This window comes from Exophiala dermatitidis (genome assembly GCF_000230625.1).
Source record: "Exophiala dermatitidis NIH/UT8656 unplaced genomic scaffold supercont1.6, whole genome shotgun sequence".
Taxonomy (NCBI): domain Eukaryota; kingdom Fungi; phylum Ascomycota; class Eurotiomycetes; order Chaetothyriales; family Herpotrichiellaceae; genus Exophiala; species Exophiala dermatitidis.
In genome coordinates, this window is record NW_008751651.1 from 2,264,176 (window position 1) to 2,282,048 (window position 17,873).

Genomic DNA, 17,873 nt, shown 5'->3' on the forward strand with positions numbered 1-17,873 from the left:
TACTCTACTGTACCAAATAATGTTGTAGCAGGGGACGGGAGATACGACGTTGGAAGCTGGGGCCAAGGGGGGTTTCGGGGTCGGTCGGCGTACGGCCAGGAGAGCGCACAATTGGACAGATGCGACGAACCCCAGTCGTGGGTTATACCGCTTTTGGAAGGTTACAACACTTGTATCGACATCAAAGAAAATCCCCGGCCTGGAGTGATTGGATTTCCTGCCATTCGCTTTTGCATCCCGTCGAGGTTCGGCTACTCTGGCGTACAAGTTGGTAATTGGTCCTATCTTGACAAGTTGCGCCGCTCTACAACGTAAATTACAGCTGTGCTTTCTGTGCCCTTGAGGATTGAGAGGTAGAGGTACTCGAAGGGGCAACCCTTCTATTGTGGCTATTGACCCATTCAGCGCCATGGCGGGAGACGGAAGACGAGGGAGAGAAATAAGGTGCGGAACAGCGGGTGTACAACTTATTCCCATTTAGACAGAGACTCTCGGCGCGTTGCATCAATGATGCGCCAGATGCTGTATCCATCATCTTACAGAACCCTGGTTGGCATCCACGATATAAAATACCTCGGCGCACATCCTCATATTGCAATGACTTCGCGGTGTATCCTCTCTTGGTGGACATCCCAATTTCTGACAACGTGTGATCTCAGCCAATGTAACTTTTGCTCCTCCCTTCAACTCATGGTCCCATATCACCGAACACCTTCGCTGATCTTGCCATCAGATGAATTCAGAAAAAGGCAAAACAGAAAGTAGGTGCGGCCCCAGATTCAGAGTGGTCGCTACCCGAAGTGCTGTGTGCCTTGCTCTTCCTCGACTTCAAACATCATAGTAGTAATCTTCATCTAGTCCTTCTCTGCTTGGAATCTCCGGCCCGTCCATTCCATCCATACCTTCCACTATACCCTCTTCATCATTAAATCGCACATTGAGTAAACGGACCTTGAGCCCATAATTGGTGACGGTGTTGATTAGTTTGTTCGTCTCTGCCGTGATCGGCTGTTGATCCAGAAGCATCAAAAGTCCATCCAGCCATTCCGATGCAATAGTGTGGCTCTGAGGCTGAAACGTCAGCAAAACCATCTCTTTCGCCCCACTTCGAGCAGACGAGGTCTTGGATGAATTGCGAGAATGACCCTCCCGGCCACCGCGCGACTTCGGTAGATATCCATGGATTGTAATCTTGGTCGTGGTGAATTTGTCGTGTGGCAGCTCCTTCAGCGTCGAATCCGACGTGATGGACGACCGGTCATTGGCAGTCACATTGGAAACCACAGAAGAGACCACCGACAAGTCAATCCTGTCCTGAAGACTAGATATCGCAGGAGGTTGCTCTTCCTTCACCTGAAAGTCTGCCCAATGGAGATATTTTCGATTCTCCGAAAGCCTGATGAATCGATAGCTATCTGGTCCGCTTTGAAGGAGCGAATCCTCCGTGACTGGACCCCCGGTTTGCTGATCGGAATACGTGCCGTTGTTGGGGAACCAAGCCCCGGCCAGCAAACACCTGATTCTCTGTTCCTTGGCAAACTGCAGAGCTTCGCTCCGCAGTTCCTCCTCCAAGCCACGTAGGTGCTGGCCCCAAACGTCCTCGTAAGTCAACTCCAATAGCTCCATCTGAAGCTCACGGAGTTTGCTGTATTCGAACGTGGCCATCTCCTTCTCGATCTCTTCAATGCCTTTAGTACGGTCTGCACCTCCCACAACGCTCTCGACCAGGATACGGACCAAATCCACAATTTTTGGAAACTCGTCGACCTCGGCACCGGTTGCCTTCCACAGCCTGAGGAGTGCATGCAGTCCTGCAACATGGAGTCGGCTCCAGTGTAACAATAACGGTTTGAACACCTTGTCGAAGTTGGTCCGGCTTTCGAGGGCCAAGTAGCTTTTGGAATCCTCCAAATCCATCTTATCCACTTCATAATGCTCAAAAAGAATGGCGGTCATTGTGAGACTTGCTCGGGCCAATGGGCACCGTTTTTGCTCAGGAGCAACGGACTGTTCGAGCAAAATCCTCTGGAACTCGTCTTGATGTTTCCGCACATAATCAGAGAGGTCCATCAATCCCAAGAATCCCATATCCGTGAAATCAGCCTCAGGGTTTTCCGAGCTGAAACCAAGCCGCCTCCACTTGTACGGGTCATGTTTGTGCTTGGATTCTCCATTTTGGCCGCCTTGCTGGTGTTGTTTCTCGGGATTGCTTGAGAGGTGCACAGCCTTGATGGTCCGTCTATGTTCAGGCTTCAACAAATCTACTGGGACATCTCGCCAGCGTCGAAGGAGGATCTTGGTCAGGGCCTGGAATTCCAACAAAGGGTGGGCCAGGTCTTGAAGGGCTGAGCTTTGCATAAGCACATACACCGCCTTGATCACACCTAGGTCTTGTATGCGCTTGATGAATTTCGGCCATTCCGTCTCGTTATCGTTGGTGATTGCATCCCGCATCAGGGAGTTGATCAATTGCAGTGCGTTTGCGCACAGAGCATGATCGGCAGACGACAGCCTCGTCACAAGCATCTCCAAGAACTGCGGGTAAACAGCAATTGCAGGCTTTAGAGCCTGAAAGCCACCAGCACTGTTGGCTGGATCAACCTGCGTTGACTTGTCGACATGGTAGGGACGGGAAACAATGGAAACCAAGATGGCCATGGCACCTCGCAGGATGTTAACCAGTGGCTGGCATACGACAAGTTCCACGACCTATATGTGAAAGATGTCGTGTCAGTATTTTCTTCTCGTTCACGGACAATATACCGAGATCTTGCCTTTTCCACCACTCGATCATCCACTGCTTCCCAGCCCTGGTCCACCTCCAATAACCTGGCGAAGCTGGCAAGACTGTAGGCAAGAGTATTCCCGTGGCTCTCGAGGATGAGGGTGCGTAGCAGAGGGAGGCCGCCAGCGAGCACGAACCGCTCGGCGAATGAAGGGTCGTTGATCAGCGACTGCAGCTTAAATGCTGCCATCTTGCGGCTGGCATCTTCATTGCTGGAGAGGCTCGCAAGAAGGTCCGCGAGATTGGGGCTTTGAGCTGGGTTACCCGTGTCCATCCTGGAGCTGTCGCTGCAGACACGGTCATGACGGATAACTGGTGGACTGCTAGCTAGCGGCGAAAGGCATAAGAGATGTGCTGGCTTGGTCTCTTCTGTGTCGCCATGCTGAGCAACACCTGTTTGCAGTCGTAAGAACTTCTTGCGACGAAGACGTCGGGCCGCAGGCGGAGCAGGAGGGCATGTTTGAGTCTCTGAGGCAGTAGTGCTGCTACTGGCAGTGCTTGACTTGTTGCGTTGCGTTAGAGCCGCTAGAATCTGGAACCGGCCTGCTAAGCGTGCCCGTGAGTGTTCCAGGGGTGCCGGTGACGATGTTCTGGGCTCGGGCACAAGCGCAAGTGCAGCCGCGCCGGCAACGTCCAGGGGCTTGTCCACACCGATACGGGCTATGCCAGACACTGGCGACCCAGCTTGAGGCACACGATCGACGCCTGTCAGACTCTCGCTGCTATAATTATTACTGTCGTCTTGTGCCGGCGCGAAATGAACCCTCCGAGTCGGGCGAAAGCGTGTGAGTGACGTCAACCATTGTTTTCGCTTCAACACCGACAAAAAGCCACCACCAGAGTTGACATCCTCGAAGACACTGAGGGCAGAACTGTTGCTGTAGGAAACCCAGTCAGAAGAGTCTTCTGCAGAAGACCGCGCGTTGCCAGACATGTTGATGTTCAGTTTGCACAAGTAGAAGCAATTAGAGAAAAGGGTGAAAGTCGAAAAGGTGCGATGCGAATGCCAGAGAGCCTCGGAGACGGAACCAAGTTACAAGTCAGTGAGAGGTTGTGCAAACACCAAGGTGCTGGACGCGGAAGTTCTAATGATGCTGTACGGGAGGGCTTCATGTGCTCAATTGCTCCAGCTCGCAGTGTGACCTCGAAGGCCATTGGCCTTGGAGAGTATTTCATCCAGCCTTCTTCTTTGTGTCGTCCTTCATATCTAAATTATCCTCTGGTATTGCGGGATATTTCTCCAGTAACCAGTCATACAGGTCATCGCTTACATCGCCTTGTACCGTGATCTCTTCTCCTCCCGCTGCGGTCTTGGTTACACTACTGCCCGTAGCGAACTTCTTGCCCAGTTCTTTGGCTACCTTTTTCAAATCCAGCCCGTGTTCCTCCAAGCCCGAGACCACCGTGACATATTTCCGCTTGTTTCGTTCCACTCTCTTGATGAGCACTATGGCCTCGGCCTTTCTCTCGGCTTCACGTTGCTCCGCCGCTGCGGCTTTGGCCGCCTTTTTTGCTGAGTCTTTTTCTGCTCGTTTCTGGGCGTCCACCGAAAGCGCAGATAGATTGGCACTCAGGGCTTCTATTGATGCGACCCTTATTAGATTGGGGAAAACAGAATCACCAAGCTGTTCACGTACCTTCGGAATATAACTTCTGGTGTAGATCAGGATGATTCTTCTGAAGCCATTCCTCACATTTCTTCACCGTACCCCCAAACTCGCAATACTGTTTGTCCACATGTCAATAGCTGGTCGGGCAGCGCAATATGGGTTAAAGGCGTTGCCCACCTCAGGGGGGAGGCTGCAAACTATACACACTCAGTGTTAGCAGTCAATCCACGGGCATAGTCGATGGAATCGCAAACCTCCACAGTAGATGACTTGTCTCGCTGCTGGCGCCGCGGTCTCTGTTACAGTTTCTGACATCTTGTCCGATTTAACCACCACTGAGAATATCAAGATAATCTCAAGTAGGACCCGTGTAATGTGAGAAATTGCTCAAAGTGCAGCGTGGCATGTGGTTATTCTCCTACTACCAGACTCAAAACCATTGCCGCCACAACTTGAATTGCCGGTGTCGCGACCTTTTATTGGCGGACGCACTACAACATTGTACACCGCCGCAGGCCGCGGAGCAATGTGCCATGGCTTATGTCAGCCGGTAGAACTTCAAATTTGGTTGCCTACTATAATAACCACCTCAGTATTGGTATAGTTATCTACAAGTAGGTACCTCACCCACCAGATGACCTTCAAGTCTTGAAATTTTCGGCATGGCTTTTACTCGCTTGTACCAGCTCTCCTACAGTCCGTGACACAATCAGCACAAGATAAAAAACAGAATGAATGGCGAAGAGCCAGGTTTCTTGCAGTGGAAGTATACCGCATAATCTTTCCTGCTGTCTTGGATGAACAAAGACCTACCTTAGGTAGACCGGTATGGATTGAACATCACCCAAGGGGTCGTTGTGTGGGTAGGTAGGTACGTGTACATGGACGACCTTCTTATGTGATACTCTGCCGTACTGAATCTTGAGAGCCGGCTGCTCCTTGCAACCAACTCGCCTACTACATGTCTTATCTCAGACATGGTGTTGGTTAGTATGTCAGACAGATGTTGCTCGCGTTAGCCTCGTCCATTCCTCCTGCAGGCGGCCATGTTGCATATATACATATGTGGAGAAATAATAGTGATTGCCTTCCATATGATCCCGCCCCAGAGCAGCTGTTGCCAATGCAGTGAGGATGGGTCAAGAAGCACAGGTAGGTCAGAGCCACATTGCAAATCCCGGATTTGCTGAAACAAGAGCGGGTGCAAGTAAGTCTTGCATGCAGATATACAGTGATATGAATTTGCGATCGACAATCACACAGCAATCACTAGCATTCTGTCGATGCGAGGTGTATAGAGTGCATAAGGGAGTACTTCAATCCCGCGGCAACCTGGCAACCGAGCACCTTTCATGGCGAGGACGACTATACGTGACCGGTTGAGTTTTTGCATGTGAAAATCCTTAGGGATGCAGGATTGACCTTTGTTGACAACCCCGGAGATGCAATGCCACGTTGTGGAGTTGACAGCGCTCGCTTGGCTCGGTGTCGCAAAAGTTGCTATTTGACCGGCAATTGCGCAATGCTTCAGACGCCCGAATGGCGGCACAATCCTGGCAATAACGGAGAGGATGGCCACTTCTTGCTATGCACATCGTGTCAACACCTGCTGAAGCAGGATAAAAAGAACGGAATATCCACGATGGGCCACAGTCTTCTTGCCTATCTATGCCTCATTTGAGCTGAGCTCCCCAGTCATCGAGTGTTATATTGCGGAGCTGATACGGTAGCAAGACAGAAGTCCCCTCGCATGTGCTACAAAGCCAAGGACTCGTTGGTAGATCCGCAGGAGATAACCTTGTACAGCTAGGAAAAAGTCACGGAATAATAGCGCAAAAGCTCGTGTCAGAGTTCGAGAGCGTCAGCTTACTTTAAGCAAACTCATCCATGGCAGGCCTATGTTCGGTGAGCAACAGTTGCGCAACTGATAACAGCGAGGCACCTTCAAGAAACAATAGATACACCCCATGTTTTGTTGCACTGAAATGGTATTCCAAGTCGTTATCTCTGCAAAGCGTGAACCGTGGATGCAATGTAATGATTATCAACGGGGGAATTTGTCATGGATTGTGGTTTGGTGTAGGAAATTGCGAGCAAGCCCTTTATGGCTAGAATGACCATGGGAGCCCGGGAGACGATGGGCATTGCCGGACCATCCAACGACCATGTCGATCGGACCAGCGTGCAGATTGCTCATAGGAGGGTGTCAAGCCTGCAGCTACTTCCCGCTTTTTGATGGTCAATAGGATGCAGCCCGTGCGCGTTGAAGGAACTCGCTCTAGGCACAGGTGTCTCATGTATGGGAGAGCCAACTGGAACGTCCTGCAGTCTCAACTTCGGCGGAGGATTTGGATGGCGACAACGGCGAGGCCCATGAGACCATAGAGTGAGCACGTTGTCGGAGAAGTGAGGACCCCGAAGATCTATGAGAAGATAAGAAGGTGCTTCTTTCAAGGGGGCCCCCTGCGCCACATTCGAGTCTACAGTGCCCTATGCGTTGTAACGTACCATTGTACAGCGGAGAGGCGGATGCACTGTGACGGAAGAGGCTCGTGTTGTCAGGAAATCCTGTTGTTGCTGGCGACGCTGGGAGGAGTCGGGAAGAATAACATCGAAGATGCATCCCAGCTCATTATCATTCCAAGAATGGGCTACTGCACAGGCCGCATCTGCAAGACAGGCGTGTTTCACCGAGTGCGACCAGAACGGAAGGAGACAATCCATAGGCCTCAGGTAGGAAGTTCCCGGGTGCAGTGGCGGGAAGATGTCTGTGGCTCACCCCATTAATCCCAGCGGCTGTAACAACGTTCGAAAGGCGAAGTGGGCCAGTCGGGTTTATGTGTCTTGTCAACCAAGGGTCAAAGAGGAGGGAATCAATGAGCGCAAGAATGGTGAAGGATGGAAGCTCCTGGTTGAGCAACACGGGGAGATCTTTGCTCCGCAAATCTGGGTGTCCAAGACATGCTGAAGATTAGTTAAGAGATTGGTAAGTTTGGTAGCTGAGAATGCACCCCAAATGAAATCAGAGGGATTCGGAAAGTATCAGTATCGGGTGTACAATGGTAGTCTGCTTGTCGTGATCTGTGGCTGGTTCTTTGGAGGGGTCGGAAAGTTGGACCGCAGTGGATGGCAGAACGATAACACCAGCAATAAACCAGGAATCCTACAACTGGAATGTAGGAGGTCCCACGCACGTTGCTGCGTTGATCAAGGCAGCCAGCCCTTCCGATAGGAAGCAGGCATCAGGGGCCCTAGGCGGGTTGACAGCCACCCAAGCAACAGCACGCGTGGGATAGTGATAGGAATACGAAGTGCCTGATAAAGGACGGTCTGTGAGTCAGGGTTGTGATGGGTCAAGGTTGAGTTGCATGATGTCTGCAGGGAAAACACGTACGCGGTGGGCGGATGCAGTGGTGGCTGGCATGGTTCTTGGGTAGGCATAGATTTGAGATAAAGGTCTGTATATCGCCGTATCCACGATTAGATAGAGCTGATAGAAGCTGAACAAAGAGGCCGAGGTTTCGAAGTGAGCAGTACGATGGTAGTAGTGGCGGTAAGTAACTTGTATGGCAGCAGGCTCGTCGATCACCAGCTGCCTCGTAGTGCCTTCCAAGGCAGCTGTAGCAATCTGAAGACATACGGGCAGTATGAGAATACCCTAGAAAACTTTAAGGACTGCAAGGATACTACCTAGTACGTACCTACCTACCTAGGTACAGAGAGAGAGTCAATCCATGCGGCACAGGATTCTCTGTGTGGTCGGCGACTTTCGACTGGATACCGGTCAAAAAAGCTATTCTACACCGTACAATAATGTTGTAGGCATCGGTGAATTGAAGTTGAATTCCTCCCCGCAATCCTTGGCTGCTGTCAACACGATTCCTATCACTATCAAAAACGCCAACAGGGAAGATATTTCTTACTGCGACCAGCAATACTATAGGTTGATGTATAAGCGGTGCCCCTCAGGCTCCGTAGCCTGCCAGTGTTGCACAACTTGAACAGCCGTTCAACGGTTGACTAAGAAAATACCAAATCCTTGTCAGACAGTGGACCAGAAACCCCTGATTGTCACTGAGATCTGCTGTTGTACAGTTGCAGGGACGCCAATGCCATGGAGAGAAATGCGGTGTGTGCGTCAGACCACGCCTCTTTCTTCTCCAGATCAGCAGCCTGTACGACCTTGACCTGCAACTACAGCCACCTACTGTACAGCGACAGCTTTCCATAAATGCCAATGCCACCGGTAGCAGTGGCTGACGCCAATGACAGCAATTGTCGCCTCGGACAGATGTTCGCTCATACTCGAAAATGCATGCCTACCACCTATAGTAATCGATCTGTTGACCAGCTGGCTCGAGGCTCCATTTCCAGTCCACGGCCGCCTTTGGTCTTCTCTTTCTCGCCTACTAGTAGACCTCCTCGCCTAACCTGGCCCTGGTCGACGCCATCCTTTATTTAAAAATGATGTGTGAGCGCCATCCACTCTCCTTCGCCTCTCTGCAGCGTTCAGGGTTTTCCTTTGTCCTCCCCACGCCGCCAACCCGAACTTGAAGTCAGTTGAAACCCGTGGCCGCCCGCCCTCTGCCGCTCGAGCGCTCCGACAGCAACAAGCCATCCCCGATGCGGCCATCTACCTCATTGCAGCAATGCAGCTAAGGCCGACTAGAATCGCCCTTCGCAGCCGGTAGAACCCTCCCGTGCGCGGAAGACGGTAGACCGCAGCTGAGGCGAGAGCACGATCACCAAGAAACCGCTCGCCCCAGTCATGCCTGCATGAATGGCCTCTACTACTACTATACTACTACTACCTTACTGACTAGCAGTTAGTCTGTGCTTCTGGATTTGCCCTGCCAGTGCCAGCGCCAGTCACAACTAAATGGTCTTTTTGCTGCGTAGCGCTGCAGCAGCCAGTTCGGGAGGCGGCTCTCTTTTCCTTCCCCTCGCCCTTGGCCTGTGTTTTACATACTAGTGGCGGCTGGCCACACACGCCAACAACGTCCAACTTCCAGCTGCGGTCCTGCTTTCCTGCCCTCCTCCAAGTGCTTTCTGCTGCGTAGCGAATGGTAAGAGCGTGGTAGGGCAGCTACTAGTAGTACTGGTATAGGTAGGTAGGTAGAGAAAGCCGAAGGTGGGAGGACACAGTCGATGGGTTTCCCGTGCCTGGGACCAGGATGTGGCGGTACTGCGACGACGATTCCAAGGTTCCCAGGCTTGCCTCTTCTAGATTTTCGCGTCCCCTGGCACTTCTGGCACCTGGCGCCCTCGCTCCTCCGCCTCTTTGCTCCTCACTGGCAGGCTCCTCCACTGCATGGGCTCCACCCCCATTCGCACGCGCCTCGTCGTTCGCCCGCTGCGACTGGAGCCCTCGATGCAAACTGCACGTCGCGACTGGCACTCCACTCCTCCCACAAATCCTTCCATCACCTCTGCATGGATTGTGCGCCTCTTAAGTTCCCGATCACTCTCCTCTTTTATCCATGTCGCTGATCACTGCAAAGTTTTGATTTCAACAGGTGCTGCTTATATCGATCGTCCGCTCCACACCGTCATACTGCGAACTTCAACCCGACGGACAGACACCCCGACCTGCGTTCCCAATCGTACCTTTACAGCGGTCCTTCTTTTGGACTTGACAGGCACACCACTCGAGCCAAGACGAGCAAGACCTCAAGCGATAACAAACCTACCTTGAGAACACTTTGCCTCGTATCCCGGCCCTAACTGCAGTGGCTGAGCCTTCTTATGAGCATCGGCGAAGGCACTTCCAACCCAACCCGGACAAGACATTGACGGTGTGAGAACAGGAAGGGAACATACCATATGAGGTCGTGCTCATGACGACTCTCTTGCAAACAGCTCTTCCAGGGGCGTCTCCCTTCTCTTCAAGCCCGATTGACTCGTCCTCATATCCTGGCCTCTCTTCGTTCAACGACTCGTTGTCCTTTGGTCAACCTCACGACCGCCACCCCTACTCTTCTCGCGAATATGCCGGGGCGTACCCCGACTCTTCGCCGTCCACCGCCCCTTCCTCGCCCCGATTGACCCATTCGAGCTCTTCTAGGAGGGACTCCTACGCCTCGACACCCGCCAGTACCCTGTCCTTGGATCACAGAGACAGCGTTGATGACGACGGTGATATGGCATTCCCGGCCTTCGAGAGCTCGGGAATTTCGAGCAAACCGGCACCCTCCACACGGATACCGGGAGGGCAAGGAGAGACTACTACGTCAACACCTGCAGTCGAGGATCCTTTGATCCCGAGAAAGACCATCCAGGATGATCAAGCCATAGAACCGGAACCGACCAGACACGTCGATTATCTGTCGCACGAATGGAAGGAAGAAGATATATGGCTATCATGGAGCTATGTCACGCACAAACGGAACGGCCTGACCAATGGTACGCGTTTGGAGAATGCCTCATGGAGATCGTGGACGAAAACGAAAAACCGCTTGAAAACTGTGTCGCCGGAGACGCTGAACTGGCTGAAGGATTGTGATGTGACCTGGCTGTACGGACCTTTACAGACACACAGGAGCACGACAGAGTCGGTGGGAAACACATCGCCCCTGCCCAGTCGGTTATCCCACTCATCTTCCTTCATTTCCAAGAAGCCAATTCTCAAAAAGAAGTCGGCTTCAGCCGTCATTCTTGAGAGATCCAGATCACAACACTCGCTTCTCCAAAGAGCAGGAGACATAATCCGGGTACAACAATCCGGCCCTGCGGTCCTTGGTCGCCCAATACTCAGAAGAGGTAACTCGGAATTTGCTTTGCCTCGGTACAGCGACAGCTCGGTGGCCAATACTCCTGCGGACCACGACCTGACGGGTCCCCGCGCGTCGTTCACGTTCGGTGAAGTACCGACCCCATCAGAATGCAAACATGTTCTGTTTGATGAAGAGGTCCGACAGGTACAAGCAATCGAATCGGAGGAGGACGACAAGTCCGATGAGGAAGATGAATCTACTTTTGAGGACGATGAGGATGACGATTGTGGCCTGATGATGGCTCCTTCTCACCGAAACGGCAGCAGCAGAACCACCCCTCGAGGCAGTTTCAGTAACGAGTCCAAAACAATTGTGCCACTACCTTCTACCACACTAAAGTACAGAACCGACACCCCGGAACCGCCAGAGATGCCTAAAGGCTCGTTTGGCCTATGGGGGAACGGGGGAGGGAAACTTTCTCCTTCACCATCACAGGAGACTTTGAGGCCGCCAAGGCCGCACCAGAACTTTCTTATCGACGATGACCCAGAGTTGGTGGACGAACCATGGCAACCGCAATCCAGCCTGGGAGGAGAGCGGTCTCCTTACGATGACGAAGATAACGGGAACGGCCTACATCCTCATCTGAGGAGGACCGAATCTGGCATGTTCATGCCATATGATGACGAGGAAGAGGCCATCATGAACAACACGTTGTTCGGACAAGCCATGTACGCCGTCAATACTTTCAAAGATATTGCCCACGTGATATGGAACGTGGGCTGGAACCGAGAATAGCCGATAATCAGTCTATTGGCGGGAAATTGAGATATATCTGGAACATCCAGGGCAGCATAGCGCGGTGTTGATGGCACATTTGCCGGTTACATTCATGCCCCAGCAGCGAGTTTGGAACATTCATGAGCTCATGGCTTTATTTGAGCACGAATTTTACGAGACATGTGTCTTTAACTATCAGGAGGTGGGCTACGGTGCTAGATCCGGGGCACGTCCTCTCCTGGAGCGACGGCCGTTCGAGATGGACATTGAAAATTGCCGGTACAGGTGCTGATTGGCTTCGAGCGAGGAGGACCATGTCTTTACATGCGTACATAGACCACGATATAGTGAGCAGAGCGGATTTAGACGAGGCAACCCTCCTTCAGAGGAGTTTGAGAGATCGCCATCATCGGCAGTCTCTCGGTCAAGATACTGATCTCGCAAACAATAGTCACGATTGTAGGCCATCCGGGGAATTATCGTGAAGCAAGCAGGACAAAAGGAGTCAAAAGCAAGCGAATGCAAGTCATCAGCCCGCCAGGGCCAGCCATGAAGCCACTCCGATATTAACCGACACACTGCCAGTGTTACTGGCAGCCGATGTGCCTCAAGGTAACGACAAAAATGCCCAGACCATGACCTCGAATGCCCTTTCTTCGAGTTGGACCCGGTTTTCCTCCACGGGGGGCAGCTGTCATCGTTATGCGGAGGAAAGGCCGGGCGAAACTCGGTGGGCAGATCTGATCATGATTCATCAGCGTACTATACTAGTAGCCAGCCTGAGGCAAGAGAAACCGACGCTTATCTAAGGTAGCCGGTCAGTCAGCACAGTGCAGTACTAGTAGTAGTGACCACGAACAACTTGAAGGTCAATCGATGTCAGTGGGAAGAAAAGAGAAGCCAGTGCTGACGTCCTACTTCTAGCAGGAAGTACTGTGATACTACTACGAGCCTCAGGCTGTGGTTTATGGGATTGTGCACTGCCTTTCTCTGCTTCTGCAATAGTACTTCTACAACGTTGTAGTAGTACCTGGTACAGTAGGTCCTCTTGCTTTATGCAGGTATGGAGATACACTACCAACTCACTCGTTGAGGTTTTGCATCTACTGTACCTTATCAGATATTCATCCTACAATGTTGTTTGCATGCTGCATGGAATTTTGCGGTTGATTGCGTGGCCTGTGGGACGCTGACTAGGACTTTCCTTATCGAAGGTAGTAGAGACATATCCAAATACATGCAGGCCACGCATTCCAGTCACTCCAAGTTCCATGCTCTTTTGCCAGATAGTTCTTACTAGAACTCATTCATGTCCGTATAATAATTTCTATTCTGCTTACCCTCCGGTTTATTTTCCATCTCGAATACTACTCGGACCTATACTCACAGAAAACCTTGAGAACGCAAGAGCTTACTTGGATAATGAATGCATTGCATATACAGTACATTGATGCTAACCATCGCAGCTAACTATAACAAGTTGCCCTGCCCGAACCGGCCCCTGCCTTGCTACGTGACGCTGATGCTGGAAATCCAATGCAGAGCCACATGTTGAACACTATGCCAACCGTCCATGCAAACCTCCAAAACCAGTGCTCCCGGCTCTCTTTTGTTCGGATTGAAATAGTGTACAAGAAAGGGAAGGAGAAGCAAGGCAAAAGATGATATACACAAGGCTCCCCAACTGAGCGAACCATCAGCAAAGGTGAAGTTTGAAATGTACCGAAACTGCATCGGACGAAGCCGGCCTGGACCGACAGCGCAGCTGGCATAACCATATTGATGCTGAAAAATGTTGACCCTTGGTTGACCACAAGAATGTTATTACTGGCCGTTCTAAATGACCGCCACCAGGCCAACAGCCATTGCGAGAAGACCGCCCTGGACTTTCAAGCTGCCAGCTCCGCTGTTGTTGCTGTTGGGAACAGAGGTGGTCTCGGTCGCACCGGCAGAGCTACCAGTGGCCGTGCCTGTCTGCGTCGCGGTCTTGCTTGCACCGGTGGTGTGGGCACCACTGCTGCTGCTGTCGCTGCTACCGCTGCTGGTGGCTGCAGATGAAGATTTGCCAGAGGCAGTGCCAGACGACGACGAGGAATCGCTGGTCGTGGTCGAGTTGGAATAGCCGGTGTGCGATGAGGTGCGGGCAGTGCCGGTAGAGGAAGCAGTCGAGGCAGTGCCGGTTTGAGTGCCAGTGGCGCCCTTGATGCCAAAGTTGGGGGAGAAGTTAATGTTGCTCGAGTCGGTGTCGTCAATGATCTCGATGGTGTAGAGGTGCGAGTTGACTTCATCGGCAGCAGGGATTTGCACGGTTGCGGTCTTGTCAGAGGCCGGGACGTTGCCTGAAGAAAGATAATTGTCAGTATACTGCTATTCTGTTGTCTCAAGCTGGTCGAGTTGCAAATCGTCCGGCCGAAGTGAAAGTGGCGGTACTGTGGTACTTACTGGCCAGCACGATACCCGAGTCAGGGGTGATCGGATCTTGTTGCAGCTTGATGGTGACGGTGCCGCTGGATGGGTTCGACCATTGCAGAGTCAACGGCTCTCCGGCGGTCACATCCAATGTCGACTGGCCTTCAGGGATCAGGATGGCATTGTTGCTGCTCTGGGCTGACACAGCAGCTGCGCAGAGTGCGGCGACCACGGTGCTCAAGAAGCGCATGTTGATTGTTTCTAGAAACTTGTGCGACAACAGATGCGAGTAATAATGCGACTGCGACAATGACAACTAGGATCAACCAGTTGGTTTGGTACGGGTGTCCTATGTATGGATGACAGTAGTGAAGAGAAAGGTGATTGATGTGCAGAGAGACAGGGTTCAGTTTTGTGTTGATCAAAAAAGAACAGTTCGTGGTGGCGGACACAAGCGGAAAAGTAAACTCAGGAGTCTCACACCATGCACTGCCACCACTACTGGCTTCTGCTCAGCTACCGCGATATAGCGCTATACTACTGGACTAGCAATGATCTTGTTTTTATTAGTGACGGCGTTCTTCTTCTCCGCCTCAGCTGGAGCCGCCGTGGATTGTTGGTACCGTCCATGCTGGGCGACGGCGGCAAGTTAGAGGCGTTCTTTGAGGAACTCGAGTGCACATTTCTCTATACCATGATGGATCACTCTGGGTACTTTTGGTAACGATGATGTTATTTAATCGCCGGTGACGGTGGTGACGGCCGCACTCCAGCACAACTACTCGGCCATGCCAGTGCTAGCAACTGGCATCTCCTTATTTTTGTCGGCCGTTGTTCGCGACAACCATGCCCCTACGGGTGCGCAAGGCCCTTTTAGTTTTCGCACGGTTCAAGCTGGCACCAGCTGAACTTGACTCAGATGGCGTCAGGGTCAACAAGTCAAGAGTCAAGAGTCGCAGAGAGTCAAGCCACCACCCACTTGCACAAGGCAATTCGCGTGGTGGAACTTTGAACAGCCAGTTTAATCTTGTTCTGGTGCAAGCGTGTTGAGGTCCCTGGTTCGTTGCCCCTTGCAATGTTTTTATGCGTCTTTTTGATTCGTTGTGGTTTGTTTGTCTGCGTCGCGTATCCGAGACTCGTCTCAGGCACAGGGTCGTGGTTGGTTGGTCGCTCGAGCTCGTCTTCGCGCGTGGATTTCGCGCAGCCTGCCGGTGTGCTGTGCATACATTACTAGCAACGGAACAACAATCTACCTAACCGTGCACTCCGTCAGCACTCGTCGGTTGTTCCCCCCACCGAGTGCACCACAGCGATACGATCGTCCACAGCGATACGATCGTTTTTCTATAAATTCTATATACTCTTCATTTAACGCGTATATATACAACTAACGATACCTACTAACGCTCAATTAATAGAGGAGAAGGTCCTTAACGCCTACGACGCGTATAATCGCGGCGATTATCCTAATATAAAGGCCGCCGCCGACGTATTCGCCGCCCCCGTTTAACGCGTACGTAGACGACTTCGAGATATACTAGGCGTTAGTATAAGAGGAGGATATAATAAGAGGCTCTCTAACGAGTAGAAGAAGGCTCTCTATACGCTTATAAAGCGCTATAACGATCTCGGGCTATCCCTAAGGCCTTCGATAATTATTTAAATAGTAAATCGTATACTATAACTTACGTAGAACGTATACGACGATAACGATAGTTAATCTCGTATATCTTACGAATAGACGCGGCGCTTTCTTAATAGATACTCTAAGTTTATACTTAAGAAGCGAAAGTCTATTAACGTTTATCGATAATCTATCGAGATAGAATATTATATTTTAATTATCGAGTACTTTCGTCGCTTCTAGGCTATTAAAGAGTAATATACTATTATCGACGATAATATATAGAATATAGACAAGACCGGCTTCTCTATTAGTATTAGTAGAGCGTACTATATTATTACTTAGCGTTAGAATAAGAATAAGCGTCTATATCTTCCTAATCCCGAAAATCGCGAGTATTATACGCTAATTAAGTCTATTAACGCTATCGACGACTTTATCGATCTATTCGTTATTCTTAAAGGCGATATAATTAGCGAGCGCTCTATAACCTTAAGCTTACCTAACGAATATATATTAGTCTCCTTCGAATCGGGTTACTTAAACGATACTATACTACTTAAGTAGATATATTATTTTAATAGAAGAATAAAAAACGTATAAAAGGGCGCTATAGGATATTAATAAGCGACGACTTTAACTCTTATATCGAGTATAGCTTTATTAAATACTACTAGGACGAGAGAATTATACTCTTTTACTTATCGCCGTACTCGACGTACCTCCTATAACCTCTCGATATCGTAGTATTCTAACCGTTAAAGTACTATTACGCGAAGTTAATAGCCTATAGCGCTATACAGTACGGAGATTTTACGTTTTAGCGTTATAAGTTCTTAGAGGATCTTTATATAATTCGTACGAAGATACTTTACTCGTTAACGATTCGCTCGTTATTTAAGAAGATAGGGTTAATATCGTTTAATCCGAAGTAAGTACTTAATAGCCTTACTATCGAGAATAGCTCTAACGAGAGTAACAACGACGACGACGACCTATACGTTAATAGTACGCCGCGGAAGAGTATACGTTAGCTTAATACGTACGCCGATATAATATTAGAGAACGTATAAGACGTAGATTTATAAACAGCTACGCTATTTAGTAAGTTTCGCCGCGCCGTAATAGAGCGTACGTATATTAGCTAGGAGACGCTTTACTAACTCGGCGAGACTAAGGCTACTAAACGTACGCGTACGTTACGAGAGAATCGACGTCGTTAACGTATCGAAACCTCCTTAATTAGCGTTATATACGTCGAGACGGCACGTCGACGCCTTTAGGCTCGTAACGACGCTAAGATATTAGACTATTATAAGAGGCGCCGACCAGCAAAGAGACTATAAAAGCGACTCGTCGACGCGGCTCTCGATACAGTATAAGAGGTAGAGCGACGTCGACGTACGCCAGAGATAGCTTAACGACGTTAAGATACGCTCGATAGACTCGATATATAGGTTACTACCTCTATAAGGCTATTATATTAAGAGTTACGCGCCGAGGTAACGATAACGAGGTCTTTACAGGATACTATATACTCGCGTATATAAGTTGCTATAGTACTATACTATCGCTATATAACGTCGATATACGTTCTTAACCGATATTATATCGACGGTAGTTATTATATATTTAGTACTTTTATATTCTAAGTCGACTACGTACGGTAACTTCGAGAGTACGTTAACCACGACCTCTCGGATAGTAGGTTTTTATATTCGATACGATTACAGTACTAATTTACTAGACTTAGCTATCGCTTATATTATAAAACTATCGTTATAGCGGCTGTAAACAGAATATATCCTAACCGCGTGCAGAAAAACGATCGTATCGCTGTGGACGATCGTATCGCTGTGGTGCACTCGGTGGGGGGAACAACCGACGAGTGCTGACGGAGTGCACGGTTAGTACGCGCCAATATTCCATTCGTCTGGGGAGCCCGGATGTGA

General features: G+C 50.4%; 4 protein-coding genes across 4 annotated transcripts; 1 reads left to right on the forward strand and 3 right to left on the reverse strand.

Moving 5' to 3' along the window:
- Window positions 1–828: 828 nt before the first annotated feature.
- Window positions 829–3,719, reverse strand: HMPREF1120_07639 (uncharacterized protein; the record flags this gene model as incomplete). The annotated part of the gene is made up of 2 exons (XM_009161867.1): window positions 829–2,709; window positions 2,775–3,719. The coding sequence occupies 2 exons, from the start codon at window positions 3,717–3,719 to the stop codon at window positions 829–831; spliced, it is 2,826 nt and encodes a 941-aa protein (XP_009160115.1).
- Window positions 3,720–3,957: 238 nt separating this feature from the next.
- HMPREF1120_07640 (uncharacterized protein) lies at window positions 3,958–4,710 on the reverse strand (the record flags this gene model as incomplete). The annotated part of the gene is made up of 4 exons (XM_009161868.1): window positions 3,958–4,364; window positions 4,423–4,510; window positions 4,573–4,592; window positions 4,650–4,710. 4 exons carry the CDS (start codon window positions 4,708–4,710, stop codon window positions 3,958–3,960), a joined length of 576 nt encoding a protein of 191 aa, XP_009160116.1.
- A 5,825-nt stretch (window positions 4,711–10,535) lies between these two features.
- Window positions 10,536–11,906, forward strand: HMPREF1120_07641 (uncharacterized protein; the record flags this gene model as incomplete). The annotated part of the gene is made up of 1 exon (XM_009161869.1): window positions 10,536–11,906. The coding sequence occupies one exon, from the start codon at window positions 10,536–10,538 to the stop codon at window positions 11,904–11,906; it is 1,371 nt and encodes a 456-aa protein (XP_009160117.1).
- Window positions 11,907–13,299: 1,393 nt separating this feature from the next.
- Window positions 13,300–14,935, reverse strand: HMPREF1120_07642 (uncharacterized protein). Its single transcript, XM_009161870.1, has 2 exons — window positions 14,331–14,935; window positions 13,300–14,227 (listed from the first exon to the last, which is right to left on the reverse strand). Exons 1-2 carry the CDS (start codon window positions 14,545–14,547, stop codon window positions 13,725–13,727), a joined length of 720 nt encoding a protein of 239 aa, XP_009160118.1. The 5' UTR covers window positions 14,548–14,935; the 3' UTR covers window positions 13,300–13,724.
- Window positions 14,936–17,873: the final 2,938 nt, after the last annotated feature.

Coding starts and splice junctions, on each gene's coding strand:
- HMPREF1120_07642 (XM_009161870.1), bottom strand. CDS start 14,547: ATGCGCTTCTTGAGCACCGTGGTCGCCGCACTCTGCGCAGCTGCTGTG. Junction 14,228..14,330: donor CTCGGGTATCGTGCTGGCCA/GTAAGTACCACA, acceptor ATCTTTCTTCAG/GCAACGTCCCGGCCTCTGAC.